Source organism: Scatophagus argus, chromosome 23 (assembly GCF_020382885.2).
Source record: "Scatophagus argus isolate fScaArg1 chromosome 23, fScaArg1.pri, whole genome shotgun sequence".
NCBI lineage: Eukaryota > Metazoa > Chordata > Actinopteri > Scatophagidae > Scatophagus > Scatophagus argus.
Window position 1 is genome coordinate 11,872,604 of NC_058515.1, and position 22,461 is coordinate 11,895,064.

Genomic DNA, 22,461 nt, shown 5'->3' on the forward strand with positions numbered 1-22,461 from the left:
TTTAAAATCTATAATGAAAGACTACCAGAAATGCGATGAGGTTGGTATTATTATATGGCCACCTGCTGTTTTAATGGAGCAATTTAAAAGCCAAACAGAAACTTTAATTGGCTACAAGTGCATGGACAACTAGATGATTTAAAATAATAAAATTGAAATTAATAAATTAACACAGCCTAATTACAGTAAATAAGTAAATAGACTCAGCAAGATTAAATATTTTGTTTAGTTTTTATAATTGCATAACATCAAAGACTATACACAGTAATAAAATACATTTTGAATAATCAAAATTGACAGCAAGATTAAGCATAAGTTTTAAACTCTTTTTTTGTTGTTACAGAATGAGCAGTCAGAACTTTACATTGTTTTTGTAAATGTCTCATTCTAAGGAACACTACCTGTTTCCCTTGAAAGAAAAAAAGAAAAGCATAGTGTCTCCGGCTGCCCTGGCCACAGAAAATGGGCGTTCTCATATTCAGTAATCCCACCCACGCCTGGAGAAGTAGCCAGAAGACTTCTGCTTACCTGTCAGTCGTAGCCAAATTCATGTGAATTAGTTATTTGTGAGTCAGACTCCTGTTCTGACAGGAGGGAGTATCTTGTTTGTATCTGTTTAATCATGGACAGTTGTGGGAGAAAAGTGGTGGTCTGTGACAATGGGACAGGGGTAAGTCAAATGGTCCAAACTTGACTACTATACTGTGTCATAAAGTAGCCCAACCATGTATTAGCTTCACTGGTTGTTGTCTTTATTTTTCTCCAGTATATTTTAACTTGCAGGCAAAATGTTATCTTCAAGTGATTTTGATGCAAACTTACACCAGATGTATTAAACATCTGTGTTCTGTTTTAAAGTGGTTGTTTTAAGAAGATTAGGTTTGCTTCTTGGATCATGCCGTGGTTAACATCTGAAGGGTGTGAAACTATGTGCATACTGCAGCCTGATTCCACATCTGTCTGGGCTTGTCACTCTGCCTCTAATGTGCACACACAGCCATAAATGGTTGTGATGCTTTGTGCTCAACAACAATTGGACGAAAAGCAGGAAGAGTGATTTGAGGTATTAAAACAGTACTGTATTGTGACGGGTAAATGTTGATAACCTGACATTACAGTTAAGACAAATGTCACTTGTGAACAGTACCTGCAGTCAGAATCTGGTTGCATCCTATTTTTGCTTCTGCTTGGAATGTGTTGCATCCCTGCAGGCTAAGGAATGTGTCTGTGGTCTCAGAGGCAAGTTGAGACGCTACAGTTTGAGGTGTAGTCATGCCAGGCAAAGAAGCAGATAGCCTGTAGTGAATTGTGAGCCATTTAAAAACAATTTAACAACATATTTAATTTCTCAGTGGTTGGTGAATGAATTATTCCACATGCTTTAAAAATTTAATGAAATTGCAGCTGCATTGTCTGATAAATAAGAGACAATCTGGTAAATGCATCATGATAATACACTCTGGGGCAGTTTCCTGGATAGAGATTAGTGTCAGATTAAACTGAATGGAACTGATTTATGAATGGAATTTATCCATACAAAATGCTTAGTGCAGAAGCACTGATACAGGGCTTTGCAAATAAACTTTCAGTTCCAGTCGAAATGCAAAAAAACAAGAACTTAATTTTCTCTCACATAAGAAAAAGTTCATGTTTCATTTTCACATCCCTTTGCAGTTTGTCAAGTGCGGCTTTGCTGGATCGAACTTCCCTGACCACATCTTCCCCGCCATGGTGGGTCGACCTATCATACGGTCGACCAACAAAGTGGGCAACTTTGAGATAAAGGTGAGGTTACTGGTTGTGATCATGGAAAATTTAACCTAATAAAACATAACATGAGATTCTTTAAACATTCCTCATCCAATCTATTGTGCATAAATGACAACAGCAACAAGTGGATAATAAAATGGATGGAAATCCTGATGAAACAGAGTCATCAACTTACAGCCTCTCATTAAAAAAATCAGCATCTATATGTAGTGATGGATTGTAACTAAGTACATTTACACTTCTAGTCCACCACACAATGCTGTGCTTTTCACTCCACTGCATTCGTCTAACAGCTTTAGTTATTAGTTACTGTTTGGATGCTAATTTTTCATGCCATTCCTGTCCTGTGAAAATCATATATCTATAACTCTGTGATCCCAACAAATGAAACTTACAACATTCACACTTTCCATTTTACCACAGAAGGAGTACTTTAACTTATAACACATTAAGTAAATTTTCTGATAATCTGAATCCTTACTCCACCAATGTCTATATGTAGCTGTATTCTATTTAAAGCACAGGTATAAGTCTAGACACACACACACATTGTAAGACTTGTTCAGCTCATTAAACACCTGACCTACCTTTCTCCTCCGGTGCTTCTTACCTCCCAGCTTACAAATCAAAGTGTCTTAGAGCTGTACACCTGTTAGCTTCCTGAGGCACAGTTAAGTGTTCATGCTCATGTAACCTGAGGTTGTGTAGATCACTCAGACTTCTATCTGTGTAATCCTCACTGAACCGCATGCAGATATTCTGCACAGCAGGAGGGCAATGGTCACTGATACACAAAAGGCATACTTCCCAAGATAACTGTCCTTCTCTCATTAAATGCACCTTTTTGTGTTGAGACCTCAATCATTTTTAAGCACTGACGTGAATTTTCTCTGCGGAATATCTAATATCTATTAGTCAGACTCTTTGTCTGGTTATTCTTTGATCAAATAAAATTTAATATTATTAATTTAATCAGGATACTTTTAGACTTTTACTACTGTATTTTGACATAGTCATTGTAAGGTGACATTGATTTGTACATTCCTCAAACTATGATACAGTAAAGAGTATCTGTGTCAAAATTAAGACCTCGTATTGGCACCAGAATTGAAATGATAGTCCTCATACTGTTTCATTTTGTTTTTTGCCATACTCTGCTATGTGTTGTATCTTACATATATATATATCGGCAGTATATTTTTTATCTTATCTTACATCTTATCTTATCTTTATTATTTATCTATTGTACCCATCAGAAACCAAACAAAGCAGAAAAAACATCAGCTTCCAGTGCTGATCCTGCATTTATACAATGATAAACTCACATCCACCTGACAGAAAGGTCAGCTCTTACCCCTTTAAAGTCGGCCTGCACCGAGGCTGAAGCCCTCCTGTTCTGTCCTTCCAGGACCTGATGGTGGGTGACGAGGCCAGTGAGTGTCGCTCCATGCTGGAGGTGTCCTACCCCATGGAGAATGGCATGGTGCGCTGTTGGGATGACATGCTCCACCTGTGGGACTACACCTTTGGTCCCGACCGTCTGAACATCAACCCATCAGAATGCAAGGTAGAACAAAGCTGCTCATGAGACAAGCTGCATGAGTGTCTTTGCCTAAATGTTTTTGTTGCTAACCCCATACTATCAACCATTCAACATCAAGCTCTCTAACATAAAATCAATGTGCTATTTAACTATATATATAGTTTTTAATTTTTACTTCTTGAAGGTCCTGCTGACTGAGCCACCTATGAACCCCACAAAGAACCGGGAGAAGATCACAGAGGTCATGTTTGAGAAGTATCAGTTCCATGGCATTTATGTGGCAATTCAGGCTGTGCTCACTCTGTATGCTCAGGGTAAGACAACACAAGTCAGTGGAAAATAATATGAACTGGATTAAATCCTTTATTCTTTTCACTTCATTCACTGAAAGTACTCTTTTGGGAATCAATCGTATCTACAGGTTTGCTGACCGGTGTGGTTGTCGACTCAGGGGACGGTGTCACCCACATCTGTCCTGTGTATGAGGGCTTTTCTTTACCCCACCTCACACGCAGGTTGGACATCGCAGGGCGTGACATCACACGCTACCTCATTAAGGTGAGCTGGGAGAAACTCAGTGCAGGGCTGAGGATGCAGAGTCAAATTGACAAAAGCATCCAATATCTGTTGACAAACATGCATAAGAGTGACTCTAAAAGTGACTCTAATTTAACAAATCACCTTTTGTTTTCAGCTCCTGCTTCTCCGTGGTTATGCTTTCAACCATTCGGCTGACTTTGAGACTGTGCGCATGTTGAAGGAGAAGCTCTGCTACGTGGGATACAACATTGAGCAGGAGCAGCACCTGGCCACAGAGACCACCTACCTGGTGGAAACGTACACAGTATGACTGGAGTCCCACAAAAGATTTTTCAGTTTTGATCTGATTTTGGAAAAAAACATTTTTACTGGCTTTCTTGTAGAGAGTTAGATGAGCAGACTGATTGTGTGTGTGGCAAATATGAAGCTAAAGCCATTCAGCGTATCTTGGCATAAAGACTGAAAACAGTAGAGGAACAGTTAGCCTGGCACCAAAAGTAAAAAAAAGGAAAGAAAAATCCACCTACCAGTTCTTGACCTGTTTGTTTCTCTTCTGCAGCTTCCTGACGGCCGACAGGTGAAGGTGGGTGGAGAGAGGTTTGGGGCCCCTGAAGCTCTCTTCCAGCCACATCTCATCAACGTGGAGGGAGCAGGAGTAGCTGAGCTGCTGTTTAACACCATCCAAGCAGCAGACATTGACCTCAGGTCTCCCCACTGCTGTCTTTACTCATGTCCTACAGCTACTGCATTAACATTAAACTAAAACATGGCCAGCTCGAACATAGGAGATGTAGGCAAGCAAAACACATCATTTTTCCATCTACCATCTGTATTTTTCTGTGCAGGGCAGACTTCTATAAGCACATTGTTCTGTCAGGAGGGACCACCATGTACCCCGGCCTTCCATCCAGACTAGAAAGAGAGATCAAGCAGCTCTACCTGGAGAGGGTGCTGGAGGGGGACACTGAGAAACTATCAGTAAGAGCTCAATATCCACAATATTTCTGCTTCACCAGAGAGTGTGGCAGTGGGTTTAAAATATTGATAATCTGTATTTTAAAACACAGCAGCACCAGGATATTAAATGCAGTGTTATGCAAGCACTGATAATAACTTTACATAAATGTCATAATCCATTAAGGTAACAACAACAACATAATACTGTTAACATAATGCATTTTTTCCATTATTTTAATACACATCACATAGTATTTTTGTATTAATAATCTGATAAAAAAAAAAAAATCCAGAGCTTTCAACCACATTACAAAGGCTACATCAGTAGATGAGTTTCCTATAAATCTGTTGATATTCACGCTTAGCTTTCATGGTGCCTTAAAAATTCATCTTGTTGGTTATTTCTTGAAACAGCAGTGACAGAGACAGTCTATGGAAGCATAAAAAGGAGCACATACATGTCGAGCACTGAGTTTTACGACCTCTCCTCTCCTTCTTTTTCTTCACCCGTGTAGAAGTTTAAGATCCGCATCGAGGACCCTCCCAGGCGCAAACACATGGTGTTCCTGGGCGGCGCAGTGCTGGCCAACATCATGAAAGACAAGGACTCCTTCTGGCTGAGCCGGGCGGAGTACGAGGAAAAAGGCCTGGGAGTGCTGCAGAAACTGGGAGGTGGAATCCGATAAAATTTGAGCTGATAAAGGAAAATGGGCATCATCAAAGTATTTTCGATTTGTATATCAACTTGTCACATGACGCTCCTTCATTCCTGCTAGGACTGGGACATTAACAGGCATCTTTCACTATTTCAAGACATTTTATTGAGAACACATTACTTGATTTGTTGCTAAAAAATTTTTTAGGTTAATCAAAATGACAAATAATTGTCAGGTGCAGCCTGAATCCCTGCTGAGGTGAAGTTTTGTAACAGCGAAATTATTATGAGAACCCCTCCTCACTACCACATGTACATGTACAGTCTGAGTCTCGGTTTGTTACTTCTACATTACCTGGCTATAAGGTGGGCAGCACTTCAAGCTTATGAATGAGCAGGTGGTGGGCATAAGAGAGGATTTAGAGGAAGTATAAATATGTTTGGGACACACTGAACTGTCACAGTTTATGGATACGTCATGAAAGGTTCATAAGGTTATGGGGTGATACAGTTTATTTTTAACATTTGTGTGGCCATAAATACCAAGCCCATATTTAATCCAGACATCCTGTTACTCTGTAAAGGACTACTGGAAACAACGATAAAGTTATGTTAACATGTGCGGGAAAACACCAAGTGACTGATGAAGAAAATGTGAAGGGATAAATAAAAAAGAACAATAAAAAATGTAAATGTTTAAAACAATATGGAACGTTGTAGCTTTATATTTAATTGTAATTTCTCACAAGATTACAAAGATTTTTTTTGCATCCATTCATGAAATGTGGGAGGATTGAAAGTGTCATCTTTTTATGACGCTTTAAAATATTTTTTGTCAAACATGCTTATTCAAATAAAATATCAAATCTGTTGGGGCGTCAGCATAAAACACATGAGAGAGTACTGGCAGTTAAAAGGCTGCAGAATAAAACGATGGTGGTATGTGCTGCCCTCTAGTGGTCAAGTCCGTTTAAGACAATTCAAATCTCCACATCCACAATCCCACTACAACATAAAACTGGATGTAAGAACATTGTGAACAGATATTGCAATTTTTATTGCGATACTGAGTTACCTGACAAAATACAGTAATGTGTTTTTACACTGAAAAGAAATAGTGAGCTCTCACAATGAACACATGCTTCACGCACACACATACCACATTCGCAGAACCTTCACGTTAAATGAAAAAGCATGCAATAATGTTCAAAACACATCATAGTCCTCAAAGTGAACCTCCTTTAAAAACTCCAGACATGTCGCAAATCCATACTTAGGTTTGATATCTACCCAGCAAATTGAACAATTAAAAGTTAGTTTTAAATACACAAGGTGATAATTGATAAAGACACTGAGTCGAACAGTCAGTTGATAGTGATGACTTGCAGCAGGAGTCACCAGAGGCTGGTGACTTTGACTTGTACATTCTACCAGTCACCGTGAGGTCCTGGTCTATTGGTCAGACTGTCCTCTCAGTCCAGGTTGTAACGCGGTGTTATCTTGCAGTACGGCCAAGAGAAACAGCAGAACCGAAAAGCAGTGAATAGAAATGTGAAATGAATTGTGAAGGGATTAAAGTCTGACACGCAAAAAAAAAAAAAAAATTAATACATTCGCAAGTCATTCAGTAAATCTGTTGCAGGTTGTCCCAGTGTGTTGATGTGATGCTGTTTTTGTTTTTTTTTTATTCGCACATGGTTTTAAAAACAGAGAGCTGATGCTTTTCTATCACTTCCCTCCTACTCGCTCATTACTCCACCTGCCAAAAACACTTAATAGAATACGCGAGCAAGGAGGAGAGTCTGTGCCTTTTCTCCAAAAAACAGCAAAAATAAAAACTGTCTCTGTGGGTGACTCTAAAAATAAAGAGCTGATTTAAAGCTTCTCTCGAGCTTGTAAACCTGATTTCTTTCAAAGCAAACACCCATTGTGTCACAAAATGGCCTCTCTTTATCTTTTTGTTTGTCACTTTGGTATTGAGGTTTGGTCTTGGCTATAACACATCTCACCTTGTTTTCTTTTATCAAACTGGTATTCCAGGGGCCACAGAAAGGTTTGCATCCCCAAAGCCTTTAACAATGTGGTTCCATCCAAAGATCTGCAGACTCTTACAGGTAAAAGTGAAGTAATAAAACATCCACAAAGTGTTTTCTTTTAGATTTTGCCCAGAACTATACTGTGAAAGGGTTACATCATCACGGTGGACAATTTGCCTTCTCGTGTGCGTACAGGAAGTGATTTTGTTTCCAGGCAACAGTAGTCTCACAGAATTTGTCTTTGGATTTCAGCCTCCTCACGTTTAAATGATGTAATCCCTTCATGGTATAACTCTGGGTTCATGTTTCAAATAACAACCAAATCCATTAATTACACATTTTCCATGTCACAAATAGTACACTCCTTTACACCAGCAGCCACACTGAGTGGTACATAGTACGACTTTTGGCAACAGTCCCTATGTTGGTCCTGCTCTGTTCTGCATGATGGTCCTTTTAGGGTAGAGTTTACCGTTTAAGGTCTGCTCCTAGTCTGGAGAAGGACTGTAGTTTTTCACAACGAGTCCAGACACAACACACCGCCGGAAAGAGAGACAGAAAGAGAGAGGGAGAGAGAACAAGAGAGGGAGAGAGGGACAGAAAGTGAGAGCAACCATCCATCTCCTCCTCCTCCTCCTCCTCCTCCTCCTCCTGCTTCTCCTTCCTCAATTCCTCCCACTCACTCCTCACACACTGACTCGCTCAGGTCCACGGCGCCACCTCTGGTGAGCCGCCGCATCTTGCTGAAGTCGTGGTCGGTCCTCAGGTAGGAGAGCGAGGGGCCTCCCTCGCTGTGGCTGGCCAGGTCCTGGGGCTGGGCCTGAGGCGGCAGGGCCCTCATCTCACCGCCGCTGCGCCAGTACAGGGTGTATTGCTGCGGGTCGGACACTCCGAAGGTGGAGGCGCACAGCTGCGCCAGGGCCTGGCTGGTCTCCCCGGCTCTCCACTGCAACGTCCTCACGGCGCTCCGCTCCCCGTCCTGGAACAGTATCCGAACGCACCTCTGGAGGGAGGGAGGGAGGGAGAGAAAAGGTAGAGAGAGAAAAAAAACAGTGAATATATATTGTATTCGTGCAAAACAGAGGTCAAGAGGCTTATAGAGAGAGGGCAAAAGAGGGGGAGGAGAGAGAGAGATGGAGCCAGAGGAGGAGTGAGAGCTGTGCAAACACACTGATAACCCAACAACAATAAATGAGCCTAAGTGATGCTCATAAAAGGAATTCTCTCTGAAACAAAGCTGCTACTTCCCACACACACACAACCAGCAGGTCCGAGAGACGTATATGAAAATCATCTCTGTGAAACTGCTCTTTTCTCTGCTTCATTGACAAACTCTCAGCATTAATCCACTAGAGGAGGTCCAGGTCCAATCTGATCAAATATAACGCACTAAGCTCGCTCCACATTGGTGTTCTGGTGAAGTTTTCCTCCCTCCTGCACTTTCATCCAAACAGAAAATCTTTTTGACATTTTCAAAAGAACAAAACGCGTTCAAACACACAACTAACGAGTCTGTCTCAACAATTGCCACTCTTCAAACACTCACCAGCAATTGTGCTTTACCTAAGCTGTTATATAATGACAGATTCAACCACCTACAGACGCCCTCACAACTCTTTAAAACACACACACACACATACACACGTACTGAAAACATGCTGAACATTATCCCTTTACCAAACATCCAATCTTGAGAAACCAGTGAGAATCCCCTTTACTGCCACACACACACACACACACACACACACCACTCATCCCACCTGTATACAAAACTACCCCACAGCACACACAGAAGCCCAAGTGGCAAAACATGCTCATAAAAAAAAGAAGAAAAACACACATCAGCAATTACAATCAACAGGTCTGCCATCATCAAAACTTACAGAGTCACTGAGCTCCTCGCTGTCCGTGTGCATATTGTGTTTGCCTGCTTCGATGGGTAGATGCAGCTCAATAAATTTCATGTTATCTGACCGCCCACTTCTTCATAGCACTTGGCTCACTGATCCCCGCCTGTGTCAGTGGAAAATCTGGCTGCCGGGTGAGTTAGATCGGCTATTTGAAGCCAGGAGAGGCACCACGTGACAAGACAGAAACGTTGTGGATGACAATGCCTTTTTTCCATGGCATCTGGTGGACCGTTATACCAATCTGGGGCCGAGAGAGTGATAACAGGAGAGTGTAGGTAAAAGTGAGTGTGTGTGTGTGTGTGTGTGTGTGTGCATTAGTGCATTTTCCATCGTAAGCTGACGGCCCTCAGATCAAGGGATTACCTCTAAAAATGTCTAAAAACTAATCCCCTCAAATGAATTTGAAACGTGTTTGCACGCAAAGGAGGGAAATCCAGGTGTGCTGTCTGAATTTTTATGGATGACCTAACGTCCCCCTGAAAATCTTCTGCTTTTGTGTGAGCTCCACAATATTTGAGCTCTCCCAAACAACATCGGCAGCAATACCTGAGTGGAATCAAATAAGGGTCTCTGTCCCTTCTTCTACCCCACCTGCCACTGTCAGAGATGTAGCATAATCTGATGCTGCTCAGCCCGCATCACCATCAGTGTAATTAATGTAAAGTGTGACCCGTTTGGGTGGATTATCGCCTTGTTTTTGTTGCCGATTGTGTCTTTTGTGCCGTTTTGAAAGACACAAATCAGGTTCAAGTTTGAAGCGTGACACATCGGAGCCAGTTTGACGATCCCCGATGTCAATTCAAAACTTCTTTAAGTAGGAGATAAGCTGGAGTTTAGAAGCAGGATATGAAGAGTGGCAGGCAGGTGTGCAAAGTACAGCGTTTGCCTCTGAGATGCAGTGGAGCAGAAGTATAGCAATGCATGAAATGGAAACACAGTACTGCTGCAGTTCGTCTGCACAGACGTCTCGAAAGGGTCGAATCACAAATCACAGACACGATCAGCTTTTTTAAAAATGTTTTTTTAAGAAAAAGCAGCAACAAAGTGACGAAGCTCACTTTGTGGCACTTTTTGAACTGTCAAATCCAAATCAACAACAAATAACTTAGACCAAGTAACTGGAAAGACTTTGTCCCAGCTCTGTCTGAGATATGTTATGATCCGTGCAACATCTGGATTAAAGTTTGGAACCCCTGCTGTTACGTTACCAGATGTTGTATTGTGGCATTCGGCCACCTCAAAGCCCATTTTGGGTTGGAGTCTGTACTTTGGGAACCCCTCGCCCTCTCAGCATCTCTTAGCATGGGACTATATTTCTCACACAAATTCCAAAAAAGACATTTTCAGCAATTGTAACATCTAAAAAGTCCAGGTTCTTAAAAGTAATTTTGGCATTATGTCATTGAGCTGGTACAGTGGGGAATATCCCATAGGATTTGTTTCACTGCCGAATAAGTGGGAGTTCCTATTGTCTGCACATCAATCAGCACTTCACACAGGACTACTACGTGTGACAGCTATAGAGCGGATTGCTGTACAAACCCACACATGCTGTAACGCTGCCAGCGTTTCTGTGTTGTACTACTACAGTCAAAACATCTGGCACCCACCTGGCTCTGCTGGTTCTCCTTTTGCCTCTGGGCCTCTCGGCTCCGCCTGCAGCTCCACTCCTTCAGCGCCTCCTGGGCCTCCGGCGTCAGGCAACCTGAGAACGGCTGCTCCCTGTCCAGGCTCTGGATCAGACACAGGCTGGCATACACGCTGGTCAGGTAGTACCCACCTGGAAACACAACAAACAAACAAACAAACAAAACAAAGGATGAAAGAAAGATGATATTCTTCAGACTAAAGCTTGCGGCGTACACTACTTAGCTTGTCACAGCAACATAAAAAGCCATCAGATAGTCTGCACATGGTGGATAATGACCACTACTACTACTACTACTACTACTACTACTAGTGCTGCTTCGATTAGTACTACAAGTTGTAGCAGTAGCTAAATTAAAAGCTTACATTTTACATGTAAAGTTTAGCCAACAACTACTTTATCACTGGTTGTGGCTTCTCAAGTGACAATATTTCAATATTTATTGTTTTTGTTGGTGTTCTATGAATATGAATATATATAAATATGGAGGCTTGTGTGTGTGTGTGTGTGTGTGTGGGGGGGGGGGGGGGGGGGTTCTGGCTGTTGTTTGATGAAGAAGCAATTGTCAAATTAGATTTTGTGAACTTGTGAGGCATAACAAATAATTAATCAGTGAATCCAGAAAATAACTGGCAGATTTATGTGAAAAACAATCATTAGTTGCAGCCTTAATTGCATAATGGAGCTACTGGCAGTATATCAACTTCTGAGTCTCTAAATAAATGGATAAATTTATGTAATCATCACACCTTTTGTTCAAGCACCCTGCCATAAAATCATAAACTGAAGTCATCAAGAGATAAGGTCGTACCCTCTCCTCCGAGCCAGGAGGGCTCCAGCAGCTCCATCATGTACTCCACCTCTATCAGGATGTGAGGCCTGTTACACTCCACGATCAAATAAGACAGCGACGGCAGGAAGTCTTCCCAGCTCACTTCCTGTCCTGGAAAGAAAATAAGAGGAGGGCAGTTTGAGGGTAAACCTTTAGGGTTGCTGACAGTTTGAACTGAATTGTTTTTATATTGTATTAATATATAGAGGAAAAAATGAGGAAACGTGTAAAACTGTGTTTCTGTATGGGCAGTAAAAAAAGCCATCAAACCATAGCATCATCAACTGTTTTTTCCCCCAGACACACAAGAGCTTAATTTTAGCTTAGTATAGTTAGACTTCGTCAGCTTAGTAAAGATTCAACTTTACTGGCATGATGAGTTCATTTCCTGCCACCAGCAGCAGCAGGTTGGGATAAAAAGCAGACAGGTTGTGCTACAGCTCACACAGTCTACTGCATGTCTGAAGTCTGAAGAGTTTTTGAAGGTGACAGGATACTGGCCTCTGCAAAGACTGTTGACATTTAAGCCTTTCACAGGGAAGCTTTCAGGCAGGAAACACGGCATGTCTAAAAATATTACAGCAGATAAAATGTTTCCAAATATCTGCATTTTATCTGACTTGAAAATTGTGTGGGTTTCAAACCCTTTAATCTCACTGGAATAACAATGGATTTGGTCTCACCGTGTAAGGACCCCATGGCCTTGTGGACGCACTTGCACACTTGCAGCAGCAGCAGCACCTTGTCGATGGGCGAGTGCGTCCTCTGCATAAGGACCAGCTTCTGCTTCACCCTCTCCACCTCGCGGCTGTCGGGGACACCCGTTCGCACGCCGAGACGCTCCATGGCGGCGTCCCCCTTCAGACGGAGCAGGTTCTGGGTGAGACGCTGAGTGCTGCCGTCCTTATTGTGCAGCTCGACCAGAGCTTTGTCAAGCTGGGACCTCAGAGGCCTGAGCACGCAGGAGAACATGGACCTCTCCAGTGCCAGGTCTGAGGACAGAGAGAGGGGTTCATGGTTTTAAAGAAACTCAAACCGGTGTCTTTCTTTGTAGACAGAATTGTTGTGTTGTAGCTATGTTATCATTAGCAAGCACAGACTGTGTTTACATATTTATAAGCACCGGCACAAGAAGGCATTGGAATTATTAGGGTGTAAAAAGCCAATGTGCAGAAATGTTGCAGGAGTTGCTACCAACATAAACCTTAAATCCAAAATCCTGTGTTTTTTACTCCCAGGAAAACTTACAAGTAACTCTCCCAACAGGTGAAATTTATTGCAGGGCTGCTACATGGGATTGAATCAGCTTGTGATTTATTTTTCCACCTCATTCAAAGTCAATAAAAAGTTTTTAAAATCTGAGAATTTCAGTATGAAAACCAACCAAGTCTCACACTGACTCTAATAATAATAAAGGACCCACCTCAGGGCCCTGATTAATATTGTGGTTTAGCTAGCAGCCCAAGTTCCCATTTAAATGATCACATGCCAGTTGTCCTGCTGACATCAGGCAGTGGGACGACAAAATTCATCCATGACTCGTCTCGAAATAGGAAGCTCTGTGACGCGGTGACTACTCACAGAACTTGTTGGCAAACTACACAAAGCACAAACACAGTAGCCAGTCTGCGACACGGGCTTTTTGTTCTTTAGCTTACAACCGTCATATGCCATGTACAAACTCACACGTGTACAAGTCACACACGAACGCACACTCTCTCACATGTGGAAACACACACACACACACTTTCTCTCTCTCTCTCTCTTTGTGATTTTCCTGCAATCAGTGGGCAGTCCTGACTGAGGTAACAGTTCTCCTGTGCACGCTGTTTTCCACTCATCATCAATATCCCCCTCTCCCTCCTTCATGTGCCTAATCCTCCCTACACCCCCCCCCACTCGTGATTAATCATTCACTCCCTCCATCCTCTGTTTCTCTGCCTCACCCCCTCCCCATCATCCCTCTCTCTTCTACCAGCTCTGGAGAGCAACAGACTACATGTATTGTGATTACAGCCTTGTAAGTTACTGGTCAGCTCTGAAAAAAGGCCGACTCTTTCACACTCTTACTCACAGATCCGTAACTGATTACATTTTCAAAGTATCCTGACTATTTCTATCCCTCCCTCCCACCTTCCCCTGAATCGTGCTGCTCTTCAAGTGTGCGTGGGACTGTGATATCTTTTTATGATAAACGAGGGGGAGAAAAAAAAAATGCAAATGCCTCCCACCGACGCAATGCGAGGTAAATCAGAATCAGAGCCCAGGAAGGAAGGACGGGAGGAAGGAAGGCAGCGGCCGAGCACCCACCCACCCCTCACCACCACCATCACCACGTCCACCACCCTGAAGCTTGTGCACTGCCAGGCAACCATCCGTCATCACACATTTACACACAAACACACCTGCAGCACACACACACACACACGCTCAGCCACACACAATGGAGTCAAAAAAAGAGAAAAACCTACGCACTGGACTGTGTCAAAAGATCTAACTCGAATCCTTCCAAAGTAACGCCCTGCGATGTCTGTACCGTAATGAGAAGAATCACACTGAATGTGATGGATGCGAGTGCAGGCGCGTCGGGCAGGGCTTTCCTAATGCTGTTTTCTAAATACAAGAGACAATATGAGCTCTAGTGAATGAGACTCTACCCCCCCCACGCAAACTACTTTGTGTTGACAGTGCTTTTCACTAGAGCCTGGGCAGCCTACCATTTATCAGAAAAGGCTGTCTGTTTCCATAGACCTGCGTCCTCTGGCACTCTGCTCTATTGAATCAGTGTTTTTCTAATGGGACTGTTTTTATTTTCCCATATTTCTCTCTCTCTCTGCACTCACCGTCTCCTCGTTGTGATGTGATGAACAGGTCACGGATGCATACAAGAAATTCAGCTTGAGAAGCTCAAAATGTAGTCCAGCACAGTCAGCTAATTTCAATGAATAACTTGTAACAGGTGTTATTGAAAGATGTTTCCTGGCCCAGTTTTTGGGGTTTTGAACCTGCCTCCTGACAGGAATCAGCTCAAGACTGAAACTGTATTATTCTGTTTTGCCATTAAATTAAAAAAGTTAAAAACAAAAAACTCGACTTATGTTGTTCTCTACTGCAGACACTCAGTGATCAACAGTGATAGACCAGTAATACTTGGCAGCTCCCAGGTGTGACAACTGCTGAAAAGAAACTGACTCACTGAAGTTCACATTAATGAGCGTCATTAATCTGCTTTAAAAATTAAAGTTAAAAAGATAATGATGTATGTATGTGGTCTGCAGGTACAGTGTAGGTTTAAAGTATGCCTGGTCTGAAAGATGTGGTTAACGCTATGGTTTGAATATAACGTGTTTCAGTTGGATGTGAGTAAAATCGTGCACTGACACGTTTTCCAGCTTTGTGTTTGTTTACCTTTTTCTTTCTCTGGAACCAGAGTTTCAATAGGCGGTTCCAGCTCCCCGCTGTCCATCAGGCAGCACTTCGCCTGGGACAGAAAGAGGCGCAGCCCCTGCAGGAGCTGCACAGATGTCACACGTGGTGAGGAAGAGGAAGCCAGCGATTTGAGCACCTCTCTCTGTGCCAGGAGGAAGTCCTGAACCATGCCCCCGAAGGTGGAGCGCCTGTCTCTGGACAGCTCCTCCACCAGTCGCGTCAGCCTCTTGTCCGGAGCAAAGAAACACACAAACGCCTCGCTTATCCGGTGCAGCCCACCACGGCCTCGAGACCGCACGAGCGGCGGGCGTGGGTAGATGTGGGTTTGGGTTCGGGAAGCACTCTCTGAATCTGAGTCCGAGTCATTGTCCTCATCCATGCTGCTGAAGGAGCTGCTGCTGTCAAGCTCAGCCAGGGACGGAGCCGGGTGGCTCTCCAGGGCCAGAACCGCCACCTCGATGCCTGGCTCCTCTGCTTGTGCAGACTGTTGGGGCTGTGGGTTCTCCTCCGCCTTTGCAGATGTCTGGACCAGGAGAGAAGTGACAACCTTACATTATATATATATTGTTGGGCAGGCAAGCAATATTAGTGAAAGAATCACACACACTAAACAGAAAGGAGTTATCTAAAACCATCATGATGGCATCAGCCTTCTGGCCAATAATACAGACTGAGTAAAATGAACAGAGAAATTAATGAATGCATGAACCAATCAGCCAGTGACTCAGTGAAAAGGGCCAGGCTTTTAAATAATTTCTTAACAGATGAGTTGGGTTCAGACAATAGGAAAGCATACATATTTTGAGAGGTTGTTAAAATGATTTTAAAATTGAATACGACTATTAGAAGATTTCCTAAACTTCATAATATTTCTAGTCAAATGTTTTAAAGACAAACAAAAGCGCTAATGCATATTACTTGTGGCACATAGATAGGTATCATGTCCTCTTCATCTGCAGATCCTGGTGATACGGCGGGGGTTCTCCTCAGGACCCCTGCCCCGGGGTGAACTCTTCTCTGTGGGTTGGTCCCAGCCTTCTCCAGCCTCTCTGACCTGCCAGACTGGTCCTCTGAGGAGGAAGGTGAGTAGGAGCCAACACCCTCGAGGGACAGATTCATGGAGGACTCAGAAAGCCGGAGTCGCATGCTGCGCTTAAAGCGGTGCCGTTTATTAGAGGCACTGTGGTTTATGAGTTGTGGCTGCTGTAGAAACCAAAAAGTGGAGTCAGTCCTTCGCCTGATGAGAGCCAGTGGCTTTCTGAATGTTTACATTTAAAATGGACGACAGATTTAGAGCACTTAACAAAACCTGACAGAAACTGTTGATTTTTGCTTGATAATCCTCTTAGATCCTATAAAGGATCATGTGAAATTTAAATTAAGATAAAATAAAAAAAAAAAAAAAAAAAAAAACACCAAATCACCAAAAGTGAAATCCTTAAATGGTCTCAGAGAAAGTGCACATTAGGCAGACAACCTTCACTACTAACCTTGCTAACCTCTAGCTGTAGGAAGAGTGGGTTGATGAAGCAGATTTTGCCTTGTCTACCCTGGTTCAGCATGGTACATCGTTCCAGGGTCACGGATGTCTGACCCTGGCTGCCGCTGGTCGACGCAACCAGGCCCACAGGTCCGTTCTGGATCTCTGAAGCACTCGGTGCACTCCAGAAGTCTAGCGATAGAGCCAGAGGGAAGGAGACCGTTTGAATACCAAAGTTTTTGAGTTGCGCTCTGAGATACCGACCAGCTTGATCTTACCTTGTTGGAATTTTGTACCAATAGTGTAAATATATTAAAATCAATGTGGTATGTGTTCATTTGAGTTGAAATGGTATACACACAGAACCTTTAGTTTTCTCTTTCAGGTCACTTAAATTGCTTAAAAACAAGATGAGACAGCACACTTTCCTTGTTTAAGTTCATCTACTGCAAGCTGACGAGAGCAGATTGATTTCGCAGAACCACAGTGAGGAAGAGTCATTTATCTCTGAGCTGCAGTCAGTGACACATACTGTGTCTTACTTGTGTCATTTTTAGCCATCTTGAATTCACACCTCGCTCTCTGCTGCGGAGCTGCATCAGTACATGTTACCGTGTTAAAATAGATGCAAGCTGGCAGTCACAACTTTAGTCAGTTTTTTTGTTTACTTTCGCACATTTGCAATACGTTGCTGAAGAGAAGCCATTACTGTACTGCATCCAAACTACAATGCAGCAATGTAACTTGATAGATTTAAACAATGAATGGATAAAAGCGTGTCGGTACGGTCTGTTTTTGGTAGATGGTTAGTTGGAGGGCAATGTGAAAGTAAAGAGTGACTTTACTTGACAACGCTAACACGCTGACATTTACTTCACCATCGTAGTTTAGCCTAGGAACATGCATAAAAAAATAGCTGAGGCTGAGGGCTGGGGATCCCATTAGGTTTGTAGGTATTTCTGATAACGCTAAAAGAAAAGTTAGGAGACCACCAACGTTTTTCTGATTAATCTTGAGGGGATATGACTGCCGTAAGCAAAGTATTTCCAAAGTTTCATTTAGAAAGGAGGAGAGCTTCAATAACTGTACCTTGTCCCATGTGTGAGATGGCCTCCAGCTGCCTGTGTGTTGTGGCTCTGGCGATGGCCTCCGGTAGCTGCAGCGGGAAGGGCAGCACATCTCTGAAGACGTGGAAAAAACAAAAAACAAAAAAGAAATTAAATGAACCCCTGTGCTCATGTGTGACCATGACATTTCCAGAAGGTCTGGGCTGAATGACATCAGGCCAAAAGTATGTGGACACCCAAATGTGATGGCACATCTCAAGTTGAAACAATGGGTATTAATCTGTTACTTCGACAGCATCTGCTCCACTGGAAAGGCTTTTGTCAAGATTTTGGTGCTTGTCTGAAGAGACTTGATCCTATTCAGCCACACTCCTGTCAAGCTCTTCCACACCAAACAGGCAAAAGCATTTCTTTATGGACCTCATTAACAGGAACGGGCCTTATTTGCTGATTGGAACGGGTAAACTACGAAAAACGGCCCTAGAGGATGTCCATGTACTTTTGACCATACAGTTAAAATAATACATCACCTGCTGATGCAGTAGAAGGCCACCAGACGACACAAGTCAGGGAAGCTGAGCGCTGAGCTCTCCAGTGCGAATGCTGGTTATAGAACAGACAGAGTTTGACTGACAGCTGTGGAGGCAGTGGGACACTGGTTCAAATTTAAAAGGACGTATGCCAGCTACGAATCCCTCTCTGTCCCACGCTACTTCACCCAGCAAGTGTATGAGCTGCGCTGCACTACAAGCAGTGAGTAGAGAAACGTAGCACGTGTTGCTGTAGTGGCAGGTGGATAAACACATGCTATTCTAGCTCATTCGATACTCACTGGAGTCCTCCTCACAGATGAAGCACTCCTTAACAGAAGAGACGGTTTTGTCCGCTGTCATTCTGAAACACAGCACCTTCCTCTGGCTGGAGCTGCATTTACGCACCAAAAAAGTCTGCAAGCACCAACAACCACAATAAAAATAAAACACAGGGGTGTTATTGTATTTTTTTTCTCACATTTGTCAGGGGGAAGGCACAGATGGTGCAAAAGACAATGTAAAATACATAACAGTTTAGTTGTGTTGATCTCTGTGCAAAGTAAAGTATGTGGAAGCTTCTGTTATGAGATCATTATGGGGAAAGTTCTTCCTTCTGAAAGTCAAATAAAAAGATCCACACCACTCTCATGTCTGTGCGTTAAATATGGAACAAGATTAGCATAACCGGTAAAGTTTCAAAATACAGCAAACAAAAATGCTAACAGTCTCTAGAGAATGAACAGTTTGATAATTAATGATTCGTGACCAAATGAATGATGACGGAACTTATCAACCAGAGGGAGGTACGTAGAAATAAAGGCCTGCCTCGTATACAGGACTGGTACAATAGAATTGTTATCTTTGTTAAAATGACAAATGCATAATGTTTTTCTTTTAGCATCCTCAGTTTATCACTGTATTCCTGTGTTCTTTTGTCTCCTGTATTGACTTGTGCATACCCCGACAGGTTCTCTGAGTAGGATGTAGAAGGCGGAGTCTCTATTGAGTGACAGCTGCAGCCACACAGGATGTGTGAGCAGCAGACGATCCAGGATGCTGAAGGCCCGCTGAGGGCCTCCCTGGGTACTGCCCACCTCCTGCATCTGAAACACACACACACACAAGACCGTCATGCAAGAACCATCAGTTGACTTGTCATCAGCTTTATGTGGTACTTGCTGCTCATACATGCACACGTTCAGCATGTATTGCTGAGATCACTTTAGGTTTATTGCTGAGATCTAGTTTGGTCGTGACCTAATGGTTTCCTTTCTCTGCACTGACTGTCAAATAAAAGTAAATAGCCAAAAGTCTATTTCACTGTGTTTCATTTTAACCAAATATCTACTCTTCATCCCAGCTTTGCTCCATCTTAAGGGCTCCACCAGTCACATTTTTGCCCCACCACGAGCATGACATCAAAACTAACATCATGCTGTAGAGACATAAAGGTTCGCAAAATGCAATCCCACTGTGACTGAATCACCATAAATCAGATTCAGGCTGCCAAGTAAAAAGATTAAAAATTAAAAATGTCCAATTACTTATTTCCTGTTCATATGAGGCAGATAACTTAGACTCCACCAAACACGAGTTCAAAGTTCTAAACATTTTAAGGCAGCTTTACATCCTTCTGCTCATTCTAGAATCTGTCAAAGTGTTGTGTTCCTCCTCCTGCTGTACACTTCTCCTCCTCCTCCTCCTCCTCCTGCTTTCAGCATAACAACAGAAAGCTCAACACACATTTGTAATTAATTAATGTCTTACACTCTCTAGAACACAAATGCACAAATGCATGAGCTCAAAGCAACCATCAGTTTGTTTTCCTGATTGTTGGCCCTTTAACGCTAACATTCAACTGCAAATTTTACTTTCGCTCTCTCTCTCTCTCTCTCTCTCTCTCTCTCTCAGATTGGCTTGCTGCTGGATGTCACACTGTGTGGGCTGCTGGTGAACGCTTGTGAGTGTAGCAGCAGATGGTTGCCATAGCAACCCGAGCCTACACATCCTACCAGGCATTCCCACTCAGTGAAACACCCTTTCTCTGACAAGTTAGAGATGCTTGTGCACGCAAGAACACGCCAACACACACACACACACACACACACACAGAGAGAGAGAGAGACACTAACTTAAAGGGTGCAGAGGTGTTTTATTTCTAGGAAGCTTTTTTATTTTTTGAAAAAAATATATATTTTTTGTCATTTCCTCCCTCATATGAGAGCACCAAAGTTCATTTCTGAGCAATTCCTGTGCTGCTCCAACATCAAATGCTGCAACCTGTTTCAGTGGCATTAGAGGAAGCTTTACGAATATTGTTTTCATTCAGTAACACATTTCAATTTTTCACATTTTTTTTTATTACCTCCTGCCACTTATTACATAACACTGCCCTCCTCTTGGGGAAACCAATTTTCTAAGTGCAAATCTGCAGGACCATTGACCGTTAATGGTAAACAGTGTTAGAGGGGTCAGGAGTCTGATACAGCAGATATCAACCAAAGGAGGAGGTTGGTGTCATATAATAGCCGCAGGTTGGTCTTACAGCTGCAAGACTTGTTGATTCTGTTTTAAAATGAGAAAGCTGACAGTGTGCTCAACCCAAAAAGGGCACCTGTCTGATCATGGTCATTTCTTTGTAATGACCAGTAGGGGGCGACTGCACTGGTTTCAAAAAGAAGTCGGATTGTATGTATGCTTCTGAGGAAACTACTTCTTACTCAGTTTATTACCTCAGTCAACAGTTTCCTAATGAGTTTATGGTCTCAGTCACCAGTCTCAGGTCTTCTTCGTGACAGCATGATGTTCATTTTGTAAGTTATGATTCCATTTAGAGTAAAACAGATGAGGCTACCTTGTGATTGTTTCTCCCACAGCGTGTCCTCAGTAATGCAGCCTCAGTGCATGTTTAAGAGCCCTTTGCAGTTTTTGTTTTCAGCTGGAAACATTAAAAAGTCAGCTGGAGACTGAGTGGAGGGTTTGAGCTGGCTTTAGCATATGCTCTTTTAGCTACCTTTGATGAAATATATTAGCCCACAACAATAATCATTCCAGCTGACAAAACCGACGATAATCAGCTGGAAATGAGAAGCCCGCTTTTGTTTTCCACTGTGTGAACCGCTAATTTTGCATACCGCAAGTATGTGCCATGCAAAAATAGAAAGTTTGACAGGTATACATAGCAACAGCAGCTAAGGGTAGGAGGGCTCGGTGAGCTGTCAGCTGCAAATAGAGCCAGCTGGGCCATCTTATCAAAGACGCACTTCAGACATCCGTCACTTCATACCAGACACACCCCACGTGAACCACTACAAGTCAGCAAACATCATCATCTTCAAATTAGAAGTCAGTTGTGTTTCTCTATGTCAAGGTGTGCTTCAAAACAAGCTGTGAGACTCTTCATGGGCCAGCAGAGTCGCCCCCTTTCACCCTGCAGATCTGCAGCCCGATGACCCAACTACATGGCTGTAAGACAAGCAGAGAGAGTGGGAAAAAAAACAGAGAGCAAGACCCTAGTGTTTCGCTAGTCATTTCCAGGTCCGCCTTACATAAAATGCAACGCTGCCCACACACACAGAAAGACTTATGTAATTCCCACAGAGAAAGAGAGACTCAGAGAGGGAGAAACAGAAGAGGGAGATAAAAGATAAAATGATGAAAAGAGGAGAGAAAAGCCGGGATTGAAAATGAAAGCTGTGGTAAGGAAATCACAACTTCAGTGGGCCTGCAGCGCTGCAGTTCAAACTCGCAGACTGGAAACATAATAAAAGCAGAGGGAGAAGTACACCGTATATCTGACAAGGTGTTTTTACACCTGAGGTCAGCAGCAGCAGCAGCAGCAACAGCACAACAGACCAGAAAGTCTGAAGCTGCTGATCACACTGAGCACTTAACAAGTGGATCAAAAGAGTGTTAGGGCAAGACCTGTGTGAAGGGGGATAGCAGGAGACGACGGAGGGACTGGAGATGAGGTTCTGTGGGAAGTTGTAGAGCAAAGCGGAGCTTCAGAAAACCCTAAAGTATGTTCCCTGTTCCAGGAGAAGTGGTGGTGAAGGGGCACT

The 22,461-nt window shown here is 42.9% G+C and overlaps 2 protein-coding genes across 4 annotated transcripts in view; one reads left to right on the top strand and one right to left on the bottom strand.

The window, feature by feature from the left end:
• The first annotated feature begins 2 nt into the window (after nucleotides 1-2).
• zgc:101810 (uncharacterized protein LOC493612 homolog) lies at nucleotides 3-7,356 on the top strand. 2 transcript variants are annotated; one of them, XM_046379855.1, is made up of 10 exons: nucleotides 3-40; nucleotides 1,675-1,785; nucleotides 3,179-3,337; nucleotides 3,498-3,627; nucleotides 3,735-3,871; nucleotides 4,008-4,157; nucleotides 4,413-4,558; nucleotides 4,699-4,831; nucleotides 5,326-5,580; nucleotides 5,828-7,356. In XM_046379855.1, the coding sequence occupies exons 1-9, from the start codon at nucleotides 14-16 to the stop codon at nucleotides 5,494-5,496; spliced, it is 1,164 nt and encodes a 387-aa protein (XP_046235811.1). In that variant the 5' UTR covers nucleotides 3-13; the 3' UTR covers nucleotides 5,497-5,580; nucleotides 5,828-7,356. The 2 variants fall into 2 exon arrangements, with proteins under 2 accessions (XP_046235811.1, XP_046235810.1); XM_046379854.1 differs by lacking the exon at nucleotides 3-40 and adding an exon at nucleotides 511-670.
• The window catches only part of rin1b (Ras and Rab interactor 1b), a 24,385-nt gene continuing 8,427 nt past the window's right edge, over nucleotides 6,504-22,461 (bottom strand). The window contains exons 2-12 of one of the 2 annotated variants that reach the window (XM_046379846.1): nucleotides 19,360-19,503; nucleotides 18,700-18,814; nucleotides 18,398-18,470; nucleotides 17,890-17,981; nucleotides 16,820-16,992; nucleotides 16,239-16,523; nucleotides 15,300-15,843; nucleotides 12,575-12,883; nucleotides 11,871-12,002; nucleotides 11,022-11,191; nucleotides 6,504-8,504 (exon numbers count right to left, since the gene is read on the bottom strand). In XM_046379846.1, coding sequence (XP_046235802.1) covers nucleotides 8,181-8,504; nucleotides 11,022-11,191; nucleotides 11,871-12,002; nucleotides 12,575-12,883; nucleotides 15,300-15,843; nucleotides 16,239-16,523; nucleotides 16,820-16,992; nucleotides 17,890-17,981; nucleotides 18,398-18,470; nucleotides 18,700-18,814; nucleotides 19,360-19,503 — 2,361 coding nt within the window. In that variant the 3' untranslated portion in view covers nucleotides 6,504-8,180. Of the gene's footprint in view, nucleotides 8,505-11,021; nucleotides 11,192-11,870; nucleotides 12,003-12,574; nucleotides 12,884-15,299; nucleotides 15,844-16,238; nucleotides 16,524-16,810; nucleotides 16,993-17,889; nucleotides 17,982-18,397; nucleotides 18,471-18,699; nucleotides 18,815-19,359; nucleotides 19,504-22,461 lie in introns of both variants that reach the window. The other variant, XM_046379845.1, reaches the window with a different exon arrangement.

Bases quoted from the DNA above. Each gene is read 5' to 3' on its own strand.
- zgc:101810 (XM_046379854.1), top strand. From the start codon at position 623: ATGGACAGTTGTGGGAGAAAAGTGGTGGTCTGTGACAATGGGACAGGG. The intron at 3,872-4,007 runs GTGAGCTGGGAG...TTTTGTTTTCAG, and splicing joins TCACACGCTACCTCATTAAG to CTCCTGCTTCTCCGTGGTTA. The intron at 4,158-4,412 runs GTATGACTGGAG...TCTCTTCTGCAG, and splicing joins ACCTGGTGGAAACGTACACA to CTTCCTGACGGCCGACAGGT.